Source organism: Filicampus tigris, chromosome 1 (genome assembly GCF_054856515.1).
Source record: "Filicampus tigris isolate MCC_2025a chromosome 1, RoL_Ftig_1.0, whole genome shotgun sequence".
Lineage (NCBI taxonomy): Eukaryota > Metazoa > Chordata > Actinopteri > Syngnathiformes > Syngnathidae > Filicampus > Filicampus tigris.
The window spans coordinates 4,099,067-4,111,135 of record NC_141217.1 but is presented as its reverse complement, the minus strand read 5'-3'; the positions used below and the strand labels follow the sequence as shown (position 1 = coordinate 4,111,135).

At 44.8% G+C, this 12,069-nt stretch overlaps 1 protein-coding gene across 2 annotated transcripts in view; it reads left to right on the top strand.

The window, feature by feature from the left end:
- The window catches only part of pard3ba (par-3 family cell polarity regulator beta a), a 168,693-nt gene that overhangs the window by 61,783 nt on the left and 94,841 nt on the right, over positions 1 to 12,069 (top strand). For both annotated transcript variants that reach the window (XM_086048410.1, XM_086048415.1), the window contains 3 exons: positions 306 to 787; positions 3,660 to 3,799; positions 4,080 to 4,208. In XM_086048410.1, coding sequence (XP_085904536.1) covers positions 306 to 787; positions 3,660 to 3,799; positions 4,080 to 4,208 — 751 coding nt within the window. The remainder of the gene's footprint in view (positions 1 to 305; positions 788 to 3,659; positions 3,800 to 4,079; positions 4,209 to 12,069) is intronic.

Genomic DNA, 12,069 nt, shown 5'->3' with positions numbered 1-12,069 from the left:
CAATCCCCGGTTGTTCTTTCCTTCCTCTTCTTAGTACCAGCTCATTTAAGGAAACATAAGCTTCATTTACTGTATCTTCTGTGTCTTTTTTGCTCTTATCATTTGCCTGGCAAATTTCCTTTCGTTACTTTGCAATGTCAGAGTAGTTCACAAACACTCATGGGCTCTCCAGTTATAGCCTATACACAGTTTGAAGTCTCCTTCCAACTTCACTTTAAATAATTGGATGGATGGATGGATGGATGGATGGATATATGGATCGATTGAATGATGGTTTGCTTCAACCCCATTTTCTCTTCGTCTAGTTCACAGGAACTGTTCCGCCAGGCCTTGTCCTCCCCTTCTATGCAATTGGAAGTTGTCCCCGTTTCCAACAAACCACGCTACGAGAAGGGCCTGATCGGTCATCTGTTCAGTGGAGACAACAAAGACTTTAAAGCAAAAAGTCCAATGGTGACCCGTGACAAAATTGATCTCCAACCTGTGCCCAAACAAGAGTCCAAACCTTATGAAATCTTGAAGCGTCAAAATACAGGACCCAGAACCCCAGAGTCACCTCTGCCAAATCCAGCGACAAGCCCTGTGAACCCACTGTCAGCAGATTCTCAATATGGCAACTCCCAGCTGGAAAGAATTTCTCCCACACCTCAAGAACGGACAGCTAGCTCGTCCCCACCGAGGAGCCGCAGGCAGAGCCCTCCGGCCAGTAAGAGCTCTGGTGTGCCTGGCCCAGTCAGCCTTACAAACAAGAAAAGTAGCAAGAGGATCAAAATTGACCTGAAGAAAGGTACATTCTCTATATTCATCTACACTTGTTTTGTTATCAGACTTTAAACCAGTGGTGGACAAAGTATGCCCACGGGCCACATATAACCCGCTACGTTCAAGCCCGCCGTATATTTTTGCTTAATATCAGGAGTCCAGTAAGAGTTGTTGAATTGATTTACTGTATTCTCCGGACTATAAGCCGCACCTTTAGATAAACCGGATCCACTCTATTTTTAAAAAAATAATGAAAAAACATGTATTCACCAGGTTATCAACCACACTTACGTTGAAAAATTAGATATATACTGCATTTACAGAACGCTTTTGCACTGTAAATGTAAATGTATGTACCTGAACAGATTCTTTCCAAACAGTGCCTTTTAACACGGCAGCAACTTTGATTGAAACGGAACAGAACCAAGAAAAAATAAACAGTACTTATCTTCATTTCACTGCCCACTCCCACCTCCAACGTCTCACCATAGATTCATTGACGCTAAGCTTGCGTCCAGCAGCATGGTTTCCTTCCTGGATAGCAAGATTGATGGCTGTCAATTTAAAACTTGCATCATACGAACTTCTTCGTGTGGGTTCCATGATGAAGGGGTGACAATTTGAAAATAATTTGCTGTTTGTAATTTGTCGTTCGTGTTTATCTGCTAAAGAAAAAGTAGCATATTCTTCTTTGCATTGATTTTTGTCTTAATTTTGATTCTAATCCTGGTTAGAGCGGTGGAAGAAAAATCCACAAATTAGCCGTACGTTTATATAAACCGCATGGTTGAAAACCTAGGAAAAAAGTAGCAGCTTACAGTCCGAAAAATACGGTAGTTGTGTTTTCCATAGAAATGGTTTATTAAAATGTATTGATTCATTTAAAAAAAAAAAATAATAAAAATAAATAAAGTATCCCAGTGGTGCTCACACTTTTTCAGCATGCGAGCTACTTATAGAATGACTAAGTCAAAATCATCTACCTTCCAGGTAGAGTATGTTTTGCATATTTGTAGTGGATAGGTCCCATTGATTGGATGCGAGACTCCAGTTCCTTTTACAAATGTTTATCGCTCAGCAAAACGCAGTAAGACGCCAACACACCGTAGAACTAAAAATTCAGTCATACAACATAAAACAGCATATTATATTTATGACAAAGATAGCTTCGCTTAGCGTCAAAGCTAATCACGATAGACAATGCAAAATAGTGCTGACCACTTTGGCCTGCTTTCAACCAACGGCAGTCTTCTCCCAGAGATAATCCTTACTGTCAAAAATGTGATGCTTCAACAAACTTGTTATATTAACTTTGTATATTCACTCGGCTTTGGCAAAACAGTGAGGAATGATGAGGAAAAAGTAAGTTGAAAGGTTTTCACTGCTTTTTTGTTATTTTTTTTAAAGCCACTTTTGCACCCCTATATCCATCTTTTCTTTGATTTTCGGCTTCCCCTGTCTCTCACCTGATCAGAGAGAAGAATATAATGGGATTCTAATGCTTTCTCACTCGGCCACAGCTTTTTTTTTCCCCTTTGTGATTGACAGGCGGCGGGGTTTAGGTGCGCTAATGTAGGGCAGGCAGAGGCTTAGTGCACGTACCAGATAGCATCATGTGCTGCCTTAGTATGCCACACTGGCTTTGCTCTTTCTACACACACCAACACATAGACAGCAAGCACGGCACATATCAGTGATAGCTTTGGCTTTGTGGGGCTATGAAAGGAGGAGCATGGTGCAATAAGCTGGCCGGGGTTAATGGCTCGTGCCTGTGTGTGGCGTCAGAGACACACATTCGCTTGTATACGCATGGAGAGAGACCCTGGCTCTCAGTCTGGAGGAACATCTTTGTGGAAATCCTGTTGCATCCCCAGGGAGGGAAGCTGAAGAGCGGAGTTATATCTCCCATATTCTGCTCTCTAACCTCCCATCTTTTTTTTTGTTACCGCCCTTCATCGGAGACCGCAAGGCCTGCTCAAACGTGAAATTATAGGCAGACTCTGGCTAATCCGACAAGGAGCGAAATGTCTCCCTCTTACTCAAAGGTGGTATCCAGTCCATTCAGAAGATACTAAACAAGAAACCTTTGTTGAGTACAAAATCCTTGTGTGACCAAAGTCTACTATTTTCTACATTTGGACACACATTCTTTTGCTGTCAAATGGGAACGTGTGTCAAAGTGTTTGACAGGTTCTGTTTGTATGTGAAGCAGGTGTGGTGGTTTGCATGCCTCCTTGTCCTCAGGTTTCATTCCGCATTCCAAAAATTGTTTGTTCATGCGGCCAGTCCGGGGGGGCCAACGCCTCTCTCCTGAATTTAGCTTGCATAGGCTCCCCTTACCTGCAACACCAATGAGAACCTGCCAAATAGCCAATGGATGGATAAATGTCCACTTCATGACTTTGACCTTTCAAAATATAATATTGTCCTTATTTTCTTGTAGCATGTTTCCATTAATTGCCAGAGGTAGTCATCCACCCATTTATTTCTGATGGTAATTATATTCACTCACTTTTTGTTTTCAGGATGAGCGGAGATTCACAGCAGAGTCAAGAGACACTTGTATGAGTTCTTTTTTAAAAATAAACTGAGTGTAGTGAGCTTTGGATTTTCTGTGTAAAATACGAATGCAATGATGTAGTGTCTGCTTACAGCCTGATAAACATGAAATGTCAATAAATGCATCCAGTGGTACCTTTCAATTTCAACATGGTAAAAACATTGGTCATTTAAGTACAAATATGTGGGTGTTGGATATATAGTTGGCACACTACGCTCACCACAGCTGAGCAGTGCAAAATATGACAACAATTGTTTGACAAGGTACTTTGCTGCAAAATTCTTTAAAAAAAAAACCCAAAAAACAAGATTTTTGAATTCTGATTTTCCAACTGCAGGCGCAGAGGGTCTGGGCTTCACAGTGGTGACTCGGGACTCATCTCCTGGTGGGCCTGGACCAATTCTGGTGAAGAACATACTGCAACGCGGTGCAGCAATCAAAGATGGCCGCCTGCAGTCTGGTGACCGCATCCTCGAGGTAAGACAGCGGTGTACAGAAAGAAGGAGGCCGTACATCATTTGCACCAGACTTGCTGACACCCTTGCTGTTTGAACTGTCTATGAGAATGACTGCAGCTCATGAAAATAATGTTATGGCTAACTTTTACAGACTCAATTAGATGATGCAACTTGGCAAACGTTATTCTGTATTGCGTAAACAAACCAAAAGTGTCAAAGCACCTTGCCTGTCATGTTGTGTAAGTGAAACTGTGCCAACAGAAGGTAGGCTTTATCAGCTGTGTTGCTGATGTGCGTAGGTGAACGGAATTGACATGACAGGTCGGAGTCAAGAGGAACTTGTGGCCATGCTGCGCAGCACCAAACAGGGAGAAAGTGTTTGTGTGGTCGTGGCCCGACAGGAGGACGTCTTCCTGCCACGGGAACTGGTAAGGAAGTGCTCAATTTGATGATAATGCGGCATCCCTTACCTGCTCTCTTACTCTTTGCATCTGCATCGCTGGCTTATCTGTCTCCCCCATTGCTCGTTGCTTTTGTCCCCTTTCACTGTCTCCTCCCATCCCATTCTCTCTGTTGTAGTCTCCTTTTTTTTTAACCGTTTCCTGCACATTGTGTCACTTTACCCCTTTCCCATCTCAAAGGATCAAACGCCTTAATGTTGATGCCCCTTTGCCTATAAACATACCACACGGATGGACATGCAAACATACGCAGAACACACTCCAGCTTTCCTGTCCCACTACGGTTTGTTGACTCAGCCATGCCAGAGGAAGTCACACACAAGCCACAGCAGTCCCACAGGAAGTGTGTGAGCACAGCCACGCATGTTGGCACACGGCGGGTGATGACAGAACCTTCAACTGTTCAGGCTGAAGGGTTCAGAGGGCACCATTTTGAGATAGGCCTCCTTGTGGGCGATAACAATAACCACACACAAACGCTAGATGTGGATTGCCGGTTCTGCATCTTTTGTTCTCTTTCCATTGTGGTGCACACTTTTCTAAACACCTAACATCATCTGCAATTAATTGAATGTAGTACCCATAATGCATCCACATCCAACCCATCACACAATACTTAAAAAGCCCAGTCACTGCTTCTGAAAATGGTTTCCTCTCATTAATGGTGCGGCACTCTTGGTGTGGTATAACAAGTGCACTCTCAAGAGTCTCTATAGTCTTTATCTAACAGTTGCTTGTTTTTGTACATTAGAGAGCGAGTCTTACATGAGAGAGTGTGCTTTCACTCTTGTCTCCATCAAGGCTGTAGAATTTGGTGGGGCCTTGTGAGAGCTAGCGCTTATCTGCAGCATGGTCCTCTAGCTCCAAGATGTTTTCATGTCCCCTAAGTTCGCACGCACACACATACCCACGCTCACACAAGTTATTTCCCGCTCGTTTAAATAATGGCAGCCTTAAAAGTCCGTCACTGCAAAAAAGGACACTTGCTGATTCAGCATTTAAGGCTCAGGTCATCTGGCTAAAAGGGTTCCATTGCTCAGTTCATCACGATGCGATGCCAAACTACCTTGTGATTTATATTCTTCACTGCAGTTTTCATGCAGTTGCTTTTATCTCCTGTGTACAAGTAGACTTGTCGCGTAGAGCAAGCTTAGCAGGCTGATTGATTCATTTTAATAGTGACTATTGATGTTTCCTGAGTAGCAGTGGCACGGCGAAAGCGCTCCAGCAAGCTGTGAAGCACCTCAGTCCCTTTCTGTCAGGGGAGTCACTGTAAACTTTGCTTTATTTCAATACAAATCGACTGCAAATTGTTCGTCCTTCTCCTGTATATATATCCACTTTCCATGCAACAAAGGTAAAAGATAAGTTCTAATTGTACCTTGATTCCTGCCTGAATTTCTGCTGGCGATAAGATAGATGATTTGTGATGGTTGAGTTGTAATCAGTCTCTGCGTGCATGCATTGGGTTTTTTTTCTCCTTTTTTTTTTTCAAAGAACAGGATGGTGGGGTCACTCTGCACATGGCTGAACCTCAGCTTGCAAGCTCAGGTCAGTTTGCAGGAAAAGAGTTCGGAGGGCAGAAAGTGACATTGCAGCACCGGTACTTTTCCATTTTGTCAACCTCCCCCAAACCCACCACTTTGTCACCGCCAACCGTGAATACCGACATTATTCTTTTCAATCACTCGTTTTGCTTTCCCCACTTCTCATTGTGTGGCAAAGGTGTAAAGCGCCATCAAAGTAGACATTAAGGCGATTAATTGGGGGCTCTGGCGTTACTGTGGCACACGGCGAGATCTCATCTTAATTGAATGTCGCACTCATCACTAATCCTGCCGCTTTGAAGCTTCCCCCACCCCACCATTACCCCCATCTAGAAATCCTCCATGACAAAAGCCTCTGTGTGTAATCGCTCTGTGTTCCTCACTCCACGCCACCCATACAGGGGAGAGAAAAAGCTCCTTTTTGTCTGCCATTTGGGTGTTGAAGAGGGTGGTCTATCTCTTGGTGCAAACTTGTTGAAAATCCATTGCTGAGGGCCATTCATGGAGGGAGCAGGGGTCGCACGACGGAGCCACGGAGTCTCAGCCACTCCAGGGATGCAATGTGCCCACAAGCAAAGAGCAATAGGTGGCTATAGTATTGAGTGGACCACCACTGAGCCTCAGGTGTCACATCAGCAGTAAGCTTCAACAAATAAACTGTTTTTGTGGTTTCGTTTTTATTGGCTTTTCCCCAAGCCTTGCACAGCCTTCCTTCTATGATTAGGCCATCTTCAACTCACTACTGCTGCTAGATTACAGAAGTGTTCAAAATCTTGCAGGTTGCCGGCTTAGTCGTCTTTGGCATTTCACGCAGGAAGTTGTGAGTCGTCTTTGTAGTTCAGCTAGTTTTGACAGAGCCTCCCATGCTTTGTTGATAAAAATAAGCCTGTACTGAAATTCTGGTATTACGTTAGAGTAGAAATTGATGAGTGGCTTTTTAAAGGCTGTTTTTTTTCCATATCATAGTGGAAAATATGCCACAAAAATCATGACAGAATTACTTGCTATTAGTAGTTGTATTACAGAAAACATGTCCATTTGATTTCAAGATGAAAAGGGAGCATTCCATGATTGGTGATTTGCTCCAATATATAAATAAACTGTCTAACCAATATGTAGTCACATAGTGGTAGAGATAATGCAGTTGATTTACTGATTTAATGTATTAATTGACATTATGCTAATTGTGTAGCAGTGGTATCATGATGGTTTAAAGGAGACACATTTTGTATTTTCAAACACTTAACTCATTCACTGCCATTGACAGATTTATTTGTCTTTTCACAGTGCAGCCATTCAATCCTGGGAACTTATTTGTATTTTTTTCAAACCTTTTCAAACTTTAGGGTAAAAGAGGGTCTGAAAATGCTTGGCAGTGAATGAGTTAAAACACTTTCCAGGTGTCTGTCAAAATAAACCAAGTATGAAGAATTCTAGCAGGCTTGATATCCTGATTGTTAAGCCTCATTAAACAAAGTCTGTTTTAAGGAGGCTGTTCCTTCTCATGAAATTGAGTGAACATTAACACCGCCTCTTCTACTCGGGCACAGATGGGGAGTGCGGCTTTGGTTAATATGACAACTGGGCGGCACTAGAAGGTTAAACAAGGCTAGTGGCTTTTACTGAAGTAAGTGGAGCCGAGATCAAATAAGGAAAAACAAGTGAGCCTCCACATAGACACTAGAAGCGCTTTCACTGGCGAGTCAGTACTCAATACACTACACTTCATGCATAAAACCAGTTTTGGCATCCAATAGTTAGGTACTGTAATTCCCAGACTACAGTCGCTACTTTTTTCCCATAAATGGAACACAGTTAATTTATGGATTTTTACTAACAAACTTCATGCTGCCGAGACATTTATGAGAGGAAAAGGCTTGTCACTCGGGGCACGCAAAACAAAGTATTTGCAGTCACTCGGTATTAGTGGGAATCGTGTATTAAAAGTTTCATTCGCAGTTCAGTAGGAGGCTTGGATTCAATAAAACCGGCCACATGCAGAGCGCTAGTATTGCTGAACTCTGCCATTTGATGCTAACAGCGTGAAGCAATGTCAAATGATGCACTCTTATCCAACGGGTTTCGAAAGGCTGGACTGCTGTGGGATGAAGAGGACAGCAAAAATTAATCTGCAAATTTGCCTCGTAACATAAGTGATGCTGACAGAAACAACGAGGGAGATGGAGAAAGTGTAAAACGAAGGAGCTCTGGGGCTATTCTATTCCGACACTGAAGAAGAGAAATTATACACCGACAAAGTACAACAAAAGCCGCTGGCTCCAACAAGCCAGGTTAAAATGAATTAAGAAAAAACGCTTGCAAACTGCAAGGATAACAAACAACGCAAAATCACTTGTCAAGAATAGACAAGGAAACTCCGAGTACAAAAAAACAAACATGCACAAGTAATAAACTGAAATACTATTCACGAGGAAAAACACAAGATCGAAAGAAGTATAAATCATGGATTAAGAGGTCTGGAAAATGAAACATTTGGTGCGAAGGAGAGCGAGCAAGGTTAAAGAACCCGACGAAGTCGTCGACGCTACAGTCCTTTCAAAGTCCTTGATTGTGAATGCGAAACAGGTGCGGCCCTGGTGGCCACGCCCTCCAATCCCTTTGATGACTGAAACACAAAACAGAACCATGACAGTACCCCACCCTCAACGGACGCCCCCTGGTGGACCACGCACTTTCAACGGGCACCGAGCATGGAAGTCCCAGATGAGAGAAGGGTCGAGGATCCAGCAGCAGGGGACCCACTGTCACTCTTCCGGCCCATAGCCCTCCCATTTGACCAGATACTGGACTCCCCCGCCCCTATGCCAAGAGTCCAGAATCTCCTTGACCGTGTACACTGGATCACCATCAACAGGCGACGGAGGAGCCAAAGGACAAGAACCCGGTGGCTTGAGCAGCGAGACATGGAATGTGGGATGAATCTTGAGTGTCGGCGGCAGGCAGAGCCTAACAGACACGGCATTCACGACTGCCTCCACCTCAAAAGGTCCAATGTAGGGTGGTCCCAAATTGCGAGACGTACCGGCCAGATGCATATCATGGGTAGACCATCTGACCAGGTTGGTAGAGCAGTGTGGGACGCCGGCGCCGGTCAGCGATCCGACGGTTGTGAGAAGCCATGCGTGAATGGGCTGTCCTTGTCTCCCTTCACACTCAGTGGGCTAGCTGCTGGTGGAACTGAACAGATGGGAGGTCCACTTGGCCTTCCTGGGAGGGGAATTGGGGGGTTGATACCCATTAGCAGACACAAAGGGAGACCAACCTGTGGGTCACGAGACGAGGGTATTGTGAATATTCCACCCATGGTAAATGAACGACCCAAGACATTGGTCGATGAAGGCGCACATATCGGAGAGCCGCCTCCAGGTCTTGGTTCAACCTGTCAGTATGTCCGCTGGTCTGGGAATGGTACCCTGACTACAGGCTCGGTGTGGCTCCCAATGCCCTGCAAAACTTCTTCCACACTTGGGACCAGAATGCCATGGAGGCTGAAGACATTCCTGACCATTAGCTAGTCACCAGTGATGATGGGAGCTTGGGTAGTGCCACAAAATGGGCCCACTTGGAGCACCTATCAACCAGGGTAAGGATGACTGAGTTCCCTCTCGACAAAGGGAGACCAGTGATGAAGTCCAATGAAATGTGAGACCAAGGACAAGATGGAACTGGTAACGGTCAGAGCAAGCCAACAGGAGGTTGCTGGGATGACTTTCCGCAGGCACAGGCCGAGCGGGCCCCAATGTGGTGACAATGTCTTTCTTAAGTTGTGGACACCAAAATTGTTGAGTGATGAGCGAGTGAGTATGGTTGATGCCAGGATGGCCAGCAATCTTGGAATCATGTCCCCATTGCAACACTTCTGAGCCTTGGGGGAACAAATAATCGTCCTGCGGGACAGTCACCTGTAATCTAGATGGTTTTTCAGGGCCTCAAGGATCCTCTTCTCGATCTGCCACTGCAGTGCTCCCACACTGCAGTGGCCGGGTAGGATGGGTTCCGCCTTAGTGGTATCTTCTGCAGGGTCATGGAGTCTGGATATGGCATCGGGTTTCTGGTTCTTTGAACCTTTTCAATAAGTCAGGATGAAGTTGTAATGGGTAATGAGTGCTTGTCGGGAGTTCTGTCTTGGCGGATCGAATGTAGGCGACATTCTTGTGATCAGTAGACACTGTGAATTGTTCTTTGGTTCCTTCTACCCAATGTCTCCTTTCTTGTAAGGCGAGAACAATGGCCAACAGCTCACGATTCCCCACGTCATAGTTAACTTTGGCTGGGCTGAGTCGTCAGGAAAAGAAGGCGCAGGGGTGGAGTCTCTGGTCGCCTCGGGATATCTGGGACAGGACCGCCCCCACTCCTGAATCTGAAGCATCAATCTCAACCACAAATGGAAAATCAGGGTTCGGATGGGTCAACACAGGCGGATTCGTAAACAACACTTTCAAATTTGCAAATGCTGATTCTGCACTGGTGGTCCATTTAAACTGAACTTGAGGTACTTGAGGCCTTTTGACTATAGTTGCTAATAAATCGTCAATAAAAATTGGCAGACCCCAAAAAATGCTGTAATTGTTTCCGGGTTGTGGGAGATGGCCAGTCAATCTCAGCCTGAGTCTTTGTTGGATTGGCGCTGAGCTGTCCCTTCTCTATAATGAAACCCAAGAATTGAATGGAATCAGAATGGAATTTGCATTTTTAAACCTTAACGTATAATCGATTTTCTAACACTCTTTGTAGGCTCATTCAAATGTTTCCAATGTTCCTTAATGTTGCATGAAAAAATTAGAATGTCATCCAAGTAAACAAAGCAAAACACATTGATCATGTCTCTATGCACATCACGGCAGGTACATTGGTGAGACCGGAACGGCATGACTAAATATTCGAAATGAAGTAATGTCTCTAAAAGACGGACTTCCACTCATCACCCTCATGTATACCAAACAAATGATAGGCACTACGGAGGTCAAGTTTGGTGAATATAGTAGCCGACTGCGAACGCGGAATCCAACAAGGGAAGCAGGTATTTATTCTTTATAGTGATGTCATTGAGACCTCGACAATCAACAGATGGTCTTAATGTCTTGTTTTTCTTATCTATAAAGAAAAATCCTGCTCCAACAGGTAACGTAGATGGGGAATCAAGCCGGCTGCTAACGAGCTAGAAATGTATTCATGTAATGACTCTTGTTCAGGTTGAGATACCTGGGAGAGTCTAGAATGAATAAATTCAATGGCACAGTCATAGTCATAGGGTCTTGCGGCAGTAGGGATTTGCCGCAATCCTTACTGAAAACTTTACTTAAGTCATTGTATTCACCAGTACATTGTCTAAACAAATTCGGAGGGAGAGTTGTCGAGTGTTGTTCCGACTTTAAACAGTGCACGTGGCAAAACATACTCAGAACCGGCTTGTCCCAAACAATGTCCTCGTTATGTAGTTTAAGAGCTTCTGCATACTCCCGTGGGCGTCGTCGACGAGCAAGTCACTGTGGCAATGCCGCGCGCTGTTTGCCTTTATACTCGCGTGCCACCCACACACGTTGTTTTGAAAATGTGTTGCAGTCTTACCCCAGGTCAGGGGCATCGCTACGGCTGATACTGACGAGGCAATTTCCTCTTCCTTTTATGGCCAATTCCAGTCAGTATTTTTACTGCCAAGCAATGATCAAAACGACAGCAACAACAATGGATATCGTGCCTGTTACAACAAAGGGACCTAGATGACTAGACGATGCATTTAATTGTATTTTCAAAACGATCCGGAAGGTGGAAGCAAAGGTGGTACGTGCGGACACACACATACGTGACACCCATGCCGCTGCCAAACTAATTTGCTTCGCAGTAGCAACAGGCTGCGTGGTGGATCCTCTCCTCTGTGGTGACAAATAAATTGCCCTCAAGGAACCGAGCCGCGGAAAAGTGTATGTCATGTGACATAACGGACCAATCACGACAGAGAATGCGCGCGGCGACTTATACCCAGCAACAATTTTTGACGTGTGCACGGCACAGAATTGTCGCCAACATGTCGCGCAGCACTACGCGTCGGTCACATGATACAATGCAACAGTTGTTGTCCCGCACTGATGCAGGAGTACAAAGAAGCCTTAACCCATGGGAACCCTAATGCTGCATTCACACCAACTCGGTTGGGAGCGCTGCGTGTTTCAAATGGAGTCGATGTAGTTCACGCGGGCGAGTGCGGTTGTGTGCGGGGCGGCGCAAATGATGCGTTTGGAGCAGTGGGACGCGGAGTGAAG